A 16,783-nucleotide genomic window follows, 5' to 3' on the forward strand; every position below is an offset into this window, starting at 1 on the left:
CCACAATCATCTCCTTTGTCTTGATCACGTTGAGGGAGAGGTTGTTATTTATTTTTATTTTTATTTTTTGTCATTTAGCAAACGCTCTTATCCAGAGCGACTTACAGGAGCAATTAGGGTTAAGTGCCTTGCTCAAGGGCACATCGACAGATTTTTCACCTAGTCGGCTCGGGGATTAGAACCAGCGACCTTTCGGTTACTGGCACAACGCTCTTACCCACTAAGCTACCTGGCACCACACGGCCAGGTCTCTGACCTCCTCCCTATAGGCTGTCTCATCGCTGTCGGTGATCAGGCCTACCATGGTTGTGTTGTCGGCAAACTTAATGATGGTGTTGGAGTCGTGCCTGGCCATGCAGTCATGGGTGAACAGGGAGTACATGAGGGGACTGAGCACGCACCCCTGAGGGGCCCCCGTGTTGAGGATCAGAGTGGCAGATGTGTTGTTACCTACCCTTACCACCTGGGGGCGGCCTGTCAGGAAGTCCAGGATCCAGTTGCAGAGGGATGTGTTTAGTCCCAGGGTCCTTAGCTTAGTGATGAGCTTTGAGGGCACTATGGTGTTGAACGCTGAGCTGTAGTCAATGAATAGCATTCTCACGTAGATGCTCCTCTTATCCAGGTGGGAAAGGGGAGTGTAGAGTGCAATAGAGATTGCATCATCTGTGGATCTGTTGGGGCGGTATGTGAATTGGAGTGGGTCTAGGGTTTCTGGAATTATGGTGTTGATGTGAGCCATGACCAGCCTTTCAAAGCACTTCATGGCTACAGACGTGAGTGCTACGGGTCTGTAGTCATTTAGGCAGGTTACCTTAGTGTCCTTGGGCACGGGGACTATGGTGCTTGAAACATGTTGGTATTACAGACTCAGACAGGGAGAGGTTGAAGATGTCAGTGAAGACACTTGGAAGTTGGTCAGCGCATGCTCGGAGTACACGTCCTGGTAATCCATCTTGTGAATGTTGACCTGTTTAAATGTCTTACTCACATCTGCTACGGAGAGCATGATCACACAGTCGTCCGGAACGGTTGATGCTCTCATGCATGCTTCAGTGTTGCATAGAAGTAATTTATCTAGTGTCACTGGGCCTCCCGCTGTTTCACCTGATATGTCTAACTCCACAATGGCTGACCTATTTACTTTCCTATTGTTAGATGGTGGAAACTCCCATGACCTCGAGTTGGTGCATTTACTATGGGCTATTATGCTGATAGCGAGTGTCATGGGAGCGAGGGAGAACACAGCCACAATAGAGATAATTTGGCACAGAGGTAGAAGGGCTTGATCAATCAAAAATAAATCAACCTAAAAGCGGCTTTAGGTAGACAGTGTTATTATACCAGCTATAATCAAAGACAGTTAGGATCATGGGCTTGAATAGCGAAGTCGGAAAGTGATATCTGAAACGGTCTCATGGACGTATTTGTCGCTAACGTTGGAGTTCAACTTAGTTTTCAGGCTTATTGCAATTATGTGATATCACTGTCGCTTATTGGTTTAAACCTCAAATGACTCAAACCAATCAGCATCAACCTGTATCTGTAGGACAGAAGGGCTGCATCTCAATAGTTTAAAGTGGCTTTTTCTCCCTGTCTCCTCTGCACTGATCTTTTGACAGAAGCAATATGGTAGATGGATGGCTACTTGAAGTTGTCTAACTTGCCCAGTTCTATCACAGCAGCTCTAAATGAAGTTCTTAAAACTGCATTGTTGGTTAATGGCTTGTAAGCATTTCACTGTAAGGTCTACCTACACCTGTTGTATTCGGCGCATTTAGGCAAATACAATTTGATTTGATTTGATGGCCCATTCAAAATGAAAAGTAATTTCACATGTCGCCTAGCCCATAGGACTGTATGTTTTGATAAGGTTTGTATCACAACTAAAGTGGCCTAATACTGTAACTCTAAGTGTGGCCTATAAGGTCTGGAACAGGGTTAGAGAGCCCATAGCCTACAGAGACACCTGGGACAGGGTTAGAGAGCCCATAGCCTACAGAGACACCTGGGACAGGGTTAGAGAGCCCATAGCCTACAGAGACACCTGGGACAGGGTTAGAGAGCCCATAGCCTACAGAGACACCTGGGACAGGGTTAGAGAGCCCATAGCCTACAGAGACACCTGGGACAGGGTTAGAGAGCCCATAGCCTACAGAGACACCTGGGACAGGGTTAGAGAGCCCATAGCCTACAGAGACACCTGGGACAGGGTTAGAGAGCCCATAGCCTACAGAGACACCTGGGACAGGGTTAGAGAGCCCATAGCCTACATGTGTTCATATAAGCCCAGTCATTGTACAATCGCGTGTGAAAACAGAGTTTTGACTGGCCACTATTTAGAAGAGGTTCCAAGATTTCTTGGGTTGCTATTTTTATTGCTCAATTCTTAACCCAATGAGTCCCACCGCGACGCCTTTTAAACATTGTGTGTTTGAGCAACAGTCTTCTGGGTTGTACCATTGGATTCATCTATTTCTTCTTCATCCACCGTTAGTCTGTGTGATTAACGGGGGCTGAGCTAGAGTGGTGCTTGTGAGACAAGGGCGGATACCCGAAGGAGCCCGGGGCAGGGTCTTTTTACAAAAACGTCTGTAGAGTCCGAATGGTTTGAGCTACAAACTATTAAAAGCTATCTACGAAAAGCTGAGACTCCTACGAACATGCACATGTATCGCTCTATGACACTCACAAGCTACACAAGAGTCGCTTCTACATAGAAGATCACAGGAAATCCAAGGACTTAGTGTCTATAATAAGGTCACATAGTTGCTGTCACAAACTCCACACAGTTGTCACTGAGTAGTTGGATATTCATTTCCCACTGAGCAAACCATTTCTGTACTTACAGCATTCATATAAATTCATTTTTATCAGTTTCTTGCTTTGGCTGACCTTTTTTTTTTTTATTGACATTTGTCTTTAAAACTCATTAATGCAACTGTTTATGTCAAATTGTTTTGTATTCTACTTGTAGAACTGGTTGTCCTGAAAATAAAATGGTAAAACACTTCATTGTGAGGCTATATACAGTATTAGGGCTGGACATGCAGATAAATGAAAAGCCCCTTTTTTTCTGGGGTCTCAGGACTGATAGGGTTAAAGTTAAGCACATTAATCTGCTTTACAACTGGTTTAGCCTACCTGGCATATTAAAAAACGTAACCGCGGGAAGCACTTCCTCCATTCACTATTCGAGTGCAGGCTACGGATGTTTTTGTTTTGTTTTTGTGGGCCATTCTGAAATCAAAAATCATTCCACACATAGATTAGGCTATATGTAAAAGACCAGATTACATTTAGAATAGTCTGTTGGGTGAGAATATTATAAAGTCCTTGTCAAATTGTGAATGAGAGACTGATGAAGTGTGTGCAGCCTGAGCATGAAACAGAGCAGAGCTCATACATGCCTTTCATGCAACATTTTTCAAAATCATCATTTTTACGCTGCTGCTACTCTGTTAAGTATTTATGCATAGTCACTTTAACTCTACCCACATGTACATATTACCTCAACTACCTCAACTAGCCGGTGCCCCCGCACATTGACTCTGCAACGGTACCCCCCTGTATATATAGCCTCCCTACTGTTATTTTATTTTACTTCTGCTCTTTTTTTTCTCAACACTTTTTTTGTTGTTGTTTTATTTTTACTTTTTTTGTTTAAAATAAATGCACTGTTGGTTAAGGGCTGTAAGTAAGCATTTCACTGTAATGTCTGCACCTGTTGTATTCGGCGCATGTGACCAATAACATTTGATTTGATTTGATTTGATTAGAGTCGCATCATGCAGCCTTAGAATGTATTAGTAATCAAAACATATAGCCTAAAGGTTTGTATCACAACTAAAGTCGCATAAATAAGTATGTAAAACATCTCAACACAGAATAGCCGCATGTGCGACATCCCTCGGAAATCATTTTATTCAGCTATGTTCAATTGTATTCTTCTTACTATAAAAATAATATAAAATAATGCAACAGGAACTATAAGCAAATCTTGTCTGCTAAATTTACTAGTGTATATAGCATAGCCAGATCAGGGCCTAACATAAGGACGACTCAGAATATGCTATTCTGTTCTTCCGAAATAGGCTACGTCACAATGTTTCTTTAGATCTGCTTAAAATAAATAATGGACTTATTGTGATTGTGTAGCCCAGGGGTAGGGAACCCCGGTCCTGATTGTGTAGCCCAGGGGTAGGGAACCCCGGTCCTGGAGTGTAGCCCAGGGGTAGGGAACCCCGGTCCTGATTGTGTAGCCCAGGGGTAGGGAACCCCGGCCTGGAGTGCCGCATGTTTTTTAAATTTAGTTGAATTTAGTCAATCACTGAGCTGATCAATTAGCTCGGTTGGTCAGGTGTGGTGCCTAGTTGGAACAAAATCCTGCACTACCTGTGGCGCTCCAGGAACAGAGTTACCTTGTAAGCTATATTAAAATGGATTTATTAGACTTTATAAAATGTAGATGTTCCAAAGATCCGCATCGGCGGCTTGTAGGCTATGCGTGGAAGCCCAGAGATGCTAAAAGTGTTTATGTTAATTAACGGTCAATTGCCTTTGCATGGCAGTTACCAGCTGACAAAATGTCATGACTGCCACTGCCCTAGCTCCACAGCCCTAGCTCCACTTCCCTAGCTCCACTGCCCTAGCTCCACTGCCCTAGCTCCACTGCCCTAGCTCCACTGCCCTAGCTCCACTGCCCTAGCTCCACTGCCCTAGCTCCACAGCTGCCTTGGTGCACTCAAACTCACTCCCCCTCCTCTTACCTCCACAGCTGCCTTGGCGCGCTCAAACTCTTCCTCCAGGGACTGGTTTCTGGACAGGAGGGCACCGCCACCGAACCGCTCTTTACTCAAACGGCCCTGTCACACACACACACACACACACACACACACACACACACACACACACACACAGCCAGGCGAAGGGGAGGAGACAGACAGACAGAGGGGTGCAGGGTCAGCCATCTCTGCCTTCCCCGGGAGGGGCAAATATTTCTGCCTCGGCAAAGCCTTTGACATGCTCATAACCTTGAAATATGCTGATGGTAGCTTTGTTATAGCATCTGCCTTGCGCTGCTTTTGAAAATAAGTTTGCATTTATACGTGTGTTGTACATTGTGTGCATATATACATGTTCTGTGACTGCACAACATATGTAGCAAAACTGGTACCAAATATTCATTGTGCTGAAATAGCGTAATGTGTTTTGATGCAGTTTATTATTAGAGTTACTGGCAATGTCTGTAGCCTAACGCTAGGGAATCAATTATGGAGGCCAAGGAATTAAAATGAAGTACATGTTCCATACGGGGAGCCATTTTGTAGCTCTCAGGTAGAACGCAAGTCAGTCGCCTCCCACTGCCACAGCTGCCTGGTTGTCACATTCTGATGACTAATCTGTTCCGTAAGACCTCGTGTCAGCTCAGCCATTACCTGTAACATTACATTTTCCATTTCCATAGCTGGCCATTAGAAAGACACGATTTATGCGAGGTCTAATTGAAGTTGGCTTATCTAGATATTAATGGCCTCCAGAGAATTAGCTTCCCCCAGCTTAATGTTGCTGACTACGTCAAGCTATTTAAAAGGGTAAAAATTGAAAAAACATTCAGTGTCGAAAGTTTATTTTCCAACTTTCCAGGCAGTTCCACATGCTGTTGTACGCAATATGTCAAGACGCAGTGGTACAGAAAAGCTGTAGGGAGGTGTGAAGGATTTTAGTCGGTTTTAGTCTTTTTTCACATATAGCCAAGTTATCATTACTCATTGTATCTATTCCTTGTATTATTATTGTTCTATTTTTCTCTCTGCGTTATTTGGAAGGGGCCGTAAGTAAGCATTTCACTGTTAGTTTACGAAACACCTGTTGTTTATGAAGCATGTGACAAATAAAATGTTATTTAATTTTGATTTGACATCATTTCTCTCTTAACATAGTGCGTGACCACGTGCCAAGTAAAGGAAACCACCTGCCAAGTACAGGAAACCACCAGCCAAGTACAATAAACCAACTGCCAAGTACAGGAAACCACCTGCCAAGTAAAGGAAACCAAAGCCGCTGTTTACAGTATCGCTGTCGGTGACAAACAATGGTTCCCCTGGGGTGAAACAAATCTAGCATTTGTTTGCGTATAACTTCCCATCTTCTGTGGCCATCATTAAACCGAAATCTATTATTTAGAGGTTGCTTAGCTGGTCTCTGTTAGATACACTGTGGGCTTGAACGGGATCAGGGTAAGGCTACTGAATTACTCATGATCTATTCATGTAATAATGTCCGGATAGTAACAGGACACCCAGGCTAACCTGTATAGAGACCACGGGCACTGAGGAGGGAAGCGCTCAACATTTGGACCTCAGAGCACCACAAAGGAACAATTTCAAAAGCCAACATGGCTCCCTCTTGGTTGAACTACTTTTGTCATCCAAAAGGTTACCCTTGTTGCGGAACCGTCAACACATACAGTTGAAGTCGGAGGTTTACACCTTAGCCAAATACATTTAAACTCAGTTTTTCACAATTCCTGACATTTAATCCTAGTAAAAATTCCTTGTTTTAGGTCAGTTAGGATCACCACTTTATTTTAAGAATGTGAAATGTCAGAATAATAGTAGAGAGAATGATTTATTTCAGCTTTTACTTCTTTCAACACATTCCCAGTGGGTCAGAAGTTTACATACACTCAATTAGTATTTGGTAGCATTGACTTTAAATTGTTTAACTTGGGTCAAACATTTCGGGTAGCCTTCCACAAGCTTCCCACAATAAGTTGGGTGAATTTTGGCCCATTCCTCCTGACAGAGCTGGTGTAACTTGAGTCAGGTTTGTAGGCCTCCTTGCTTGCACATACTTTTTCCGTTCTGCCCACAAATGTTCTATAGGATTGAGGTCAGGGCTTTGTGATGGCCACTCCAATACCTTGACTTTGTTGTCCTTAAGCCATTTTGCCACAACTTTAGAAGTATGCTTGGGGTCATTGTCCATTTGGAAGACCCATTTGCGACCAAGCTTTAACTTCCTGACTGATGTCTTGAGATGTTGCTTCAATATATCCACATAATTTTCCTTCCTCATGATGCCATCTATTTTGTGAAGTGCACCAGTCCCTCCTGCAGCAAATCAAATCAAATGTTATTTGCCACATGCGCTGAATACAACAGGTGTAGACATTACAGTGAAATGCTTACTTACAGCCCTTAACCAACAATGCATTTATTTTTTAATAAAAAAGTAAAATAAAACAACAAAAGAAGTGTTGAGAAAAAAAGAGCAGAAGTAAAATAAAATAACAGTAGGGAGGCTATATACAGGGGGTACCGGTACAGAGTCAATGTGAAATAACAGTAGGGAGGCTATATACAGGGGGTACCGGTACAGAGTCAATGTGAAATAACAGTAGGGAGGCTATATACAGGGGGTACCGGTAAAGAGTCAATGTGAAATAACAGTAGGGAGGCTATATACAGGGGGTACCGGTACAGAGTCAAATGTGAAATAACAGTAGGGAGGCTATATACAGGGGGTACCGGTAAAGAGTCAATGTGAAATAACAGTAGGGAGGCTATATACAGGGGGGTACCAGTGCAGAGTCAATGTGCGGGGGCACCGGCTAGTTGAGGTAGTTGAGGTAATATGTACATGTGGGTAGAGTTAAAGTGACTATGCATAAATAATAAACAGAGTAGCAGCAGCGTAAAAAGATGGGGTGGGGGTGGGGGGGGCAGTGCAAATAGTCCGGGTAGCCATGATTAGCTGTTCAGGAGTCTTATGGCTTGGGGGTAGAATCTGTTGAGAAGCCTTTTGGACATAGACTTGGCGCTCCGGTACCGCTTGGCGCTCCGGTACCGCTTACCGTCTTTGACCATTTTGAGGGCCTTCCTCTGACACCGCCTGGCATAGAGGTCCTGGATGGCAGGAAGCTTGGCCCCAGTGATGTACTGGGCCGTACGCACTACCCTCTGTACTGGCTTGCGGTCGGAGGCCGAGTGGTTGCCATAACAGGCGGTGATGCAACCAGTCAGGATGCTCTCGATGGTGCAGCTGTATAACTTTTTGAGGATCTGAGGACCCATGCCAAATCTTTTCAGTCTCCTGAGGGGGAATAGGCTTTGTCGTGCCCTCTTTACAACTGTCTTGGTGTGTTTGGACCATGAAAGTTTGTTGGTGATGTGGACACCAAGGAACTTGAAGCTCTCAACCTGTTCCACTACAGCCCCGTCGATGAGAATGTGGGGCGTGCTCAGTCCTCTTTTTTTTCCTGTGGTCCACAATCATCTCCTTTGTCTTGGTCACATTGAGGGAGAGGTTGTTATCTTGGCACCACACGGCACCTACTCCTCCCTATAGGCTGTCTCATCGTTGTCGGTGATCAGGCCTACCACTGTTGTGTCATCTGCAAACTTAATGATGGTGTTGGAGTCGTGCCTGGCCATGCAGTCATGGGTGAACAGGGAGTACAGGAGGGGACTGAGCACGCACCCCTGAGGGGCCCCCGTGTTGAGGATCAGAGTGGCAGATGTGTTGTTATCTACCCTTACCACCTGGGGGCGGCCCGTCAGGAAGTCCATGATCCAGTTGCAGAGGGAGTTGTTTAGTCCCAGGATCCTTAGCTTAGTGATGAGCTTTGAGGGCACTATGGTGTTGAATGCTGAGCTGTAGTCAATGAATAGCATTCTCACGTAGGTGTTCCTCTTGTCCAGGTGGTTAAGGGCAGTGTGGAGTGCAATAGAGATTGCATCATCTGTGGATCTGCTGGGGCGGTATGCAAATTGGAGTGGGTTTAGGGTTTCTGGGATAATGGTGTTGATGTGAGCCATGACCAGCCTTTCAAAGCACTTCATGGCTACAGACGTCAGTGCTACGGGTCGGTAGTCATTTAGGCAGGTTATCTTAGTGTCCTTGGGCACGGGGACTATGGTGGTCTGCTTTAAACATGTTGGTATTACAGACTCAGTCAGGGACATGTTGAAAATGTCAGTGAAGACACTTGCCAGTTGGTCAGCACATGCTCGGAGTACACGTCCTGGTAATCCATCTGGCCCCGCGGCCTTGTGAATGTTGACCTGCTTAAAAGTCTTACTCACATCGGCTACGGAAAGCATGATCACATAGTCATCCGGAACAGCTGGTGCTCTCATGCATGCTTCAGTGTTGCTTGCCTCAAAGCGAGCATAGAAGTGGTTTCGCTCGTCTGGTAGTCTTGTGTCACTGGGCAGCTCGCGGCTGTGCTTCCCTTTGTAGTCTGTAATAGTTTTCAAGCCTTGCCACATCTGACGAGCATCAGAGCCGGTGTAGTACGATTCAATCTTAGTCCTGTATTGACTATTTGCCTGTTTGATGGTTCATCGGAGGGCATAGCGGGATTTCTTATAAGTGTCCGGGTTAGAGTCCCGCTCCTTGAAAGCGGCAGCTCTACCCTTTAGCTCAGTGCGGATGTTGCCTGTAATCCATGGCTTCTGGTTGGGGTATGTACGTATGGTCACTGTGGGGACAACATCATCGATGCACTTATTGATGAAGCCAGTGACTGATGTGGTGTCCTCCTCAATGCTATCTGAAGAATCCCGGAACATGTTCCAGTCTGTGCTAGCAAAACAGTCCTGTAGCTTAGCATCTGCGTCATCTGACCACTTCCTTATTAACCGAGTCACTGGTGCTTCCTGCTTTAGTTTTTGTTTATAAGCAGGAATGAGGAGGATAGAGTTATGGTCAGATTTTCCAAATGGAGGGCGAGGGAGTGCTTTGTATGCGTCTCTGTGTGTGGAGTAAAGGTGGTCTAGAGTTTTTTTTCCTCTGGTTGCACATTTAACATGCGGGTAGAAATTAGGTAGAACGGATTTAAGTTTCCCTGCATTAAAGTCCCCGGCCACTAGGAGCGCTGCCTCTGGCTGAGCGTTTTCCTGTTTACTTATGGCCTTATACAGCTCATTGAGTGCAATCTTAATGCCAGCATTGGTTTGTGGTGGTAAATAGACAGCTATGAAAAATACAGATGAAAACTCTCTTGGTAAATAGTGTGGTCTACAGCTTATCATAAGATACTCTACCTCTGGCGAGCAAAACCTTGAGAGTTCCTTAGTATTTGATTTTGTGCACAAGCTGTTGTTTACAAATACACACAGACCGCCACCCCTTGTCTTACCGGAGTCAGCCATTCTATCCTGCCGATGTAGCGTATATCCCGTCAGCTGTATGTTGTCCATGTCGTCGTTCAGCCACGACTCGGTGAAACATAAGATATTACAGTTTTTAATGTCCCGTTGGTAGGATAACTGTAATCTTAGGTAATCTCATTTATTTTCGAATGATTGAACATTGGCTAATAGGATTGATGGAAGAGGCAGTTTACTCGCTCTCCGTCGGATCCTTACAAGGCACCCCGACCTACGTCCACAATATCTCCGTCTCTTTCTCCTGCGAATGACAGGGATTTGGGCCTTGTGTCTGTAGGATATCCTTCGCGTCCGACTCGTTGAAGAAAAAAATCTTTGTCCAATACGACAAAGATGCACACATGACTGTAAGTCGCTTTGGATAAAAGCGTCTGCTAAATGGCATATTATTATTATTATTATTATTATTATTATTATTATACGAGGTGAGTAATCGCTGTCCTGATATCCAGAAGCTCTTTTTGGTTATAATAGACGATGGCAGAAACATTATGTACAGAATAAATTACAAATAACGCGAAAAAACACACATAATAGTACAATTGGTTAGAAGGCTGTAAAACGGCAGCCATCTTATCCGGCGCCATCTCTCTCAGGAAAGACCGCTTAGCATGATGCACCCCCACAGCATGATGCTGCCACCCCGTGCTTCACGGTTGGGATGGTGTTCTTCGGCTTGCAAGCAACCCCCTTTTTCCTCCAAACATAAGCGGCCTTTCAGGTTATGTCAATATAGGACTCGTTTTACTGTGGATATAGATAATTTTGTACCTGTTTCCTCCAGCATCTTTACAAGGTCCTTTGCTGTTGTTCTAGGATTGATTTGCACTTTTCGCACCAAAGTACGTTCATCTCTAGGAGACAGAACGCGTCTCCTTCCTGAGCGGTATGACGGCTGCGTGGTCCCATAGTGTTTATAATTGCGTACTATTTTTTGTACAGATGAACGTGGTACCTTCAGGCGTTTGGAAATTGCTCCCAAGGATGAACCAGACTTGTGGAGGTCTACAACATTTTTTCTGAGGTCTTGGCTGATTTCTTTTGATTTTCCCATGATGTCAAGCAAAGAGGCACTGAGTTTGAAGGTAGGCCTTGAAATACATCCACAGGTACACCTCCAATTGTCTCAAATGATGTCAATTCTAAAGCCATGACATCATTTTCTGGAATTTTCCAAGCTGTTTAAAGGCACAGTCAACTTAGTGTATGTAAACTTCTGACCCACTGGAATTGTGATACAGTGAATTATAAGTGAAATAATCTGTCTGTAAACAATTGTTGGAAAAATTACTTGTGTCATGCACAAAGTAGATGTCCTAACTGACTTGCCAAAACTATAGTTTGTTAACAAGACATTTGTGGAGTGGTTGAAAAACAAGTTGTAATGACTCCAACCTAAGTGTATGTAAACTTCCGACTTCTGTTTTTTTTCTTCCATCACGAATTGGATTCTGTTGTAATGTTGTCTGCTCGGTGCAAATGTCTTTTGATATCATAGGAAAGGATGCATAGAGGGGCTTACATGTCTTCCACTAATATACTGTCTGTTGAGCTGTAATGGAAGAATATGAGGTGTTAGCACAAAATGTCACATCACAGGGATCCAGTACAGTGACTGGAATTATGGTTTGCATGCGTCCCAATTAGGGTTGCAAAGCCAGGGCATGTTACCGGTGACTTTAGAAATGTACCAGTAAACTACTAGAATTTTTGAAACTTTCAAGGATTTTAAGTAATTTTCATAACATGTCAAAAATACAAAAATAATAAAATAAGCTGTTTTAAATATAAAAAATATAATGACAAAGGTGTAAAACATTATCCTCAATATAACCCATCAACTTAGTGAATACTATTATATTTTTTACATGCTTTTATTTGTTTTATTATGTCATATGTTTGTTGTAAATGTCATGGTGCTGAACTGGTGGCAGTTGTGAAAAAATGTAATAGTTGGAAGAGTTGCAGAGTTAATTGCAAATGATGTCATTGTTGATTCAAATATTTGTTCATTAATTAGGCTATTTTCTCTTAAACCATATGGTTCTACCCACCAGAAACTCATGAATAATACACAGATATAAATATTTAGAAAAAACTATAAAAGTACATTTCCTGAAGAAAATGTGGTGTGCTTGCTAGCTTGTTTTAAAGTACTTATGGTTGTGAAATAAGTTATAGTATCAGTAGTGACTGCAATAGTAATGGTGGTGACTGGTTATAGTTGAAAAAGTAGGTACATGGAAAGATTGATTGATTGGTTGATCGGTTAATTAGATAGGATAAGACAGGATAGCCTGAACATGTGAAAGTTGGTTTGGTGTATCTAGTTACTGTTGGTGAGTTATGTTATGCACATTTGTGCACATTTACACTACCAGTCAAAAGTTTTAGGACACCTACTCATTCAAGGGTTTTTCTTTATTTTTAATATTTTCTACATTGTAGAATAATAGTGAAGACATCAAAACTATGAAATAACACTTATGGAATCATGTAGTAACCAAAAAAGTGTTAAACAAATTTTATATTTGAGATTCTTCAAATGCCTTGATGACAGCTTTGCACTCTCTTGGCATTCTCTCAACCAGCTTCACCTGGAATGCTTTTCCAACAGTCTTGAAGGAGTTCCCACATATGCTGAGCACTTGTTGGCTGCTTTTCCTTCACTCTGTGGTCCGACTCATCCCAAACCATCTCAATTTGATTGAGGTCGGGGGATTGTGGAGGCCAGGTCATTACATTTTAGTCATTTAGCAGACGCTCTTATCCAGAGCGACTTACAGGAGCAATTAGGGTTACGTGCCTTGCTTAAGTGCACATCGACAGATTTTTCACCTAGTGGGCTCGGGGATTAGAACCAGTGACCTTTTGGTTACTGGCACAACGCTCTTACCCACTAAGCTACCTGCCGCCCGTCATCTGATGCAGCACTCCATCACTCTCCTTCTTGGTCAAATAGCCCTTACACAGCCTGGAGGTGTGTTGGGTCATTGTCCTGTTGAAAATCAAATGATAGTCCCACTAAGCTTAAACCAGATGGGATGGCGTATCGCTGCAGAATGCTGTGGTATCCATGCTGGTGAAGTGTGCCTTGAATTCTAAATAAATCCCAGACAGTGTCACCAGCAAAGCACCCCCACACCATAACACCTCCTCCTCCATGCTTTACGGTGGGAAATACACATGCGGAGATCATCCGTTCACCCACACGCGTCTCACAAAGACATGGCGGTTGGAACCAAAAAGCTCCAATTTGGACTCCAGACCAAAGGACAAATTTCCACCGGTCTAATGTCCATTGCTCGTAGTGATTTCTTTGCAGCAATTCAACCATGAAGGACTGATTCACACAGTCTCCTCTGAACAGTTGATGTTGAGATGTGTTTGTTACTTGAACTCTGTGAAGCATTTATTTGGGCTGCAATTTCTGAGGCTGGTAACTTTAATGAACTTATCCTCTGCAGCAGAGGTAACTCTGGGTCTTCCATTCCTGTGGCGGTCCTCATGAGAGCCAGTTTCATCATAGCGCTTTACGTTTTTTGCGACTGCACTTGAAGAAACTTTCAAAGTTCTTGAAATGTTCCGTATTGACTGACCTTCATGTCTTAAAGTAATGATGGACTGTCGTTTCTCTTTGCTTATTTGAGTTGTTTTTGCCATTATGTGGACTTGGTCTTTTACCAAATAGGGCTATCTTCTGTAAACCCCCCCTAACTTGTCACAACACAACTGATTGGCTCGAACGCATTAAGAAGGAAAGAAATTCCACAAATGAACTTAAGGCACACCTGTTAATTGAAATGCATTCCAGGTGACTACCTCATGAAGCTGGTTGAGAGAATGCCAAGAGTGTGCAAAGCTGTCATCAAGGCAAAGGGTGGCTATTTGAAGAATCTCAAATATAAAATATATTTTGATTTGTTTAACACTTTTTTGGTTACTACATGATTCCATATGTGTTATTTCATAGTTTTGATGTCTTCACTATTATTCTACAATGTAGAAAATAGTACAAATAAATAAAAACCCTTGAATGAGTAGGTGTTCTAAAACTTTTGACTAGTAGTGTATATAGTTATAGTTGATAAATAGTTGCACATTTTAAAATGGTTATAGTAAAAAAGTATAAAATGGTATAAAAAATCTGAATGCAAGAAACATGTCAACGTTGTTTTGGCGTTGATAGCTTAAACGATGTAAGAGCAGTGGCGAATCCAAATACCTCCCATTCAAGCCTATGGAGCTTTTATTAACATTTTTAAAAAGTATGATACTGTATGTTTATGAATTACAATTCATATGATATATAATGAATTGCAATTCGTACAATATGTTACGAATTCGCAATTTGTTGTGGCTAACATTGGCTAGGTGGCTAAGCTAATGTTAGCTAGGTAGCTAACGTTAGCTAGGCTAGGGGTTAGGGTTAGTGTTAAGGTTAGGAGTTAGCTTAAAGGGGAAGGGTTAGCTAACATGCTAAGTAGTTGCAAAGTAGCTAAAAAGTATTAAGTAGTTGCAAGTAAAAGTGTCTAATCTGCTAAAATGTTAAAGTTGTCCGTGGTGAGATTCGAACCCAAAACCTTTGGGTTACTATATGTTCACGTTATAAAGTAAACTTCTGTCTTATGTAACCATACCAAACGTAACATGTTATACTAATATGAGTGTCTCGGATTTACTTTTACTATGTGTACTATCTAGTGTATGAGACCAGGCTGAAATTTTCTCATGTAAGTCAATGGCCCTTTTATTGTCATTGAAATGCATTGGGAGCTCATTTAAATATTGTTGTAGTACAAAAAGTATAAATACTGGGGCAGTCTGCACATTTGAAAGTTGTTTTCATGTTAATAGCCTAAATTGTTTAATAGCTAGAGCAGGCAGAATAATAATAAGAGTATGTAAGAAATCTAGAGTTGTGTTTTGCCTTCAGCAAGCACACCTAATTATAATAATATGAGTATGTTAGAAATCTAGTTGTGTTTTGCGTTCAGCAAGCACACCTAATATTAATATGAGTATGTAAGAAATCTAGAGTTGTGTTTTGCCTTCAGCAAGCACACCTAATAATAATAATAATATGAGTATGTAAGAAATCTAGTTGTGTTTTGCGTTCAGCAAGCACACCTAATAATAATATGAGTACGTAAGAATACTAGAGAGTTTTGCCTTCAGCAAGCACATTAAGGAATATTTTATATGAATTCATTTTTTAAAAAGTTATTCATGTATAAATTACCAAAGTTTCCATAGATTGACAAACTTTACTTATTAATTACCCAAATTACAATTTTCTTTGTAAATTGCAGATAATTTTGCAACCCTAGTCCCAATAAACTTCTATCAAACAAAGTAGAGTCCTCTCAACATGTCACAGCGAAGCCTACCACGCTTCTAATCAAAACAATACGTTTTTTAGGTAAAAAGCTTTCAACTTCAAAGGACTGTTGATTTCAAGTGCAAACGGAACAGACAATAATGGTCTGACTCAGCGATGACTACTCAGAACTTAATAGCCAAGGTACTTACTTGAAATGCTAGAGCTGGCTCCGCCTCTGCTAGAGCTGGCTCCGCCTCTGCTAGAGCTGGCTCCGCCTCTGCTATGGTATTCACTTCCAAAGAGCTCTTGGGGAATGGCTCTGATTGTGTTTTGCAGTCTATGGACCTAAAGAGAAAGGACAGTTGAATCAATAATAAATGCATTCATTACACCCCAAACACGATTAAGTCAGAGCACTTTACTTTCTTCAGCTTTCTTGATGTTGCTTCATGCAACAGTGTGCAGACCTTCCGAAAGGCTCTTTATTTCAAATGTACTGTACGTTTAGAGTTTTGTCTTTATAGCGACCGATTGCTCTTAAGCAATGGGCTGCATTACACTAGATTAATTGAATAAGTGCTTTTTAGGTTACCTTTTCTGTGATAATGACAATTTCCAATACCACCTACAGTAGATACAGTAAGGCAGACGTCTAATGAATACGGAGGGGATGTCCTTTAGATGTCCTTTTCAGCATGCACCAAAGAGGCAGGGGTGCTGGAGAGGTCTACCCTCATGAGAATAGCTATGGTTGTGGCCCCACTGAGGTAAAAAATATTCTCTCATACATTGAACTACTTCACAATTCAAGTGAATTAAAGTGAAGAGCGATATTGAAGTGTAGCGAGAAGAGCAGTGTTTCCCAACTCCAGTCCTCCAGTACGACAAAAAACACCTGATTCAACTTGTCAAGGTGCTTGATGATCAGTTGACAAGTAGAATCAGGTGTTCTTGTCCGGGGCCATAACTAGAATATGTACTGTTGGGGTTACTGGAGGACTGGAGTTGGGAACCACTGGTGTAGAGTATAGTGCAAAGAAACAGCGAATTTACCAGATTTGTAACTGACGTAGATGCAACTGATGCACGAAGGTTACTTACCACAGAAGTTCACTGGAGGAGTTTTTCGATGAACCCCGTCTCTCCAATTTCCACTTTCTGCTGCTGTTTCGTTCAGGGTGGATGTTGAGCTCCTCCCATTTCTCCAAAGGAGAGGCAATGTTGACTGGGAAGAGCAATCACAGAGAAATCAGTTAACAGCAGGGTACAAAACAATACAACTCAA

At 42.4% G+C, this 16,783-nt stretch overlaps 1 protein-coding gene across 1 annotated transcript in view; it reads right to left on the bottom strand.

Annotated features, from left to right (window-relative positions):
* Nucleotides 1-16,783, bottom strand: part of LOC311137596 (PEX5-related protein-like) — a gene marked incomplete at its 3' end in the record, with an annotated part of 155,140 nt that overhangs the window by 25,572 nt on the left and 112,785 nt on the right. The window contains exons 5-8 of the mRNA XM_084172102.1: nt 16,600-16,723; nt 15,708-15,843; nt 11,698-11,727; nt 4,767-4,862 (exon numbers count right to left, since the gene is read on the bottom strand). Coding sequence (XP_084028228.1) covers nt 4,767-4,862; nt 11,698-11,727; nt 15,708-15,843; nt 16,600-16,723 — 386 coding nt within the window. The remainder of the gene's footprint in view (nt 1-4,766; nt 4,863-11,697; nt 11,728-15,707; nt 15,844-16,599; nt 16,724-16,783) is intronic.

The sequence above is a fragment of the Coregonus lavaretus genome (assembly GCF_964263955.1).
Source record: "Coregonus lavaretus genome assembly, chromosome: 11".
In the NCBI taxonomy this organism is placed as follows: Eukaryota; Metazoa; Chordata; class Actinopteri; order Salmoniformes; family Salmonidae; genus Coregonus; species Coregonus lavaretus.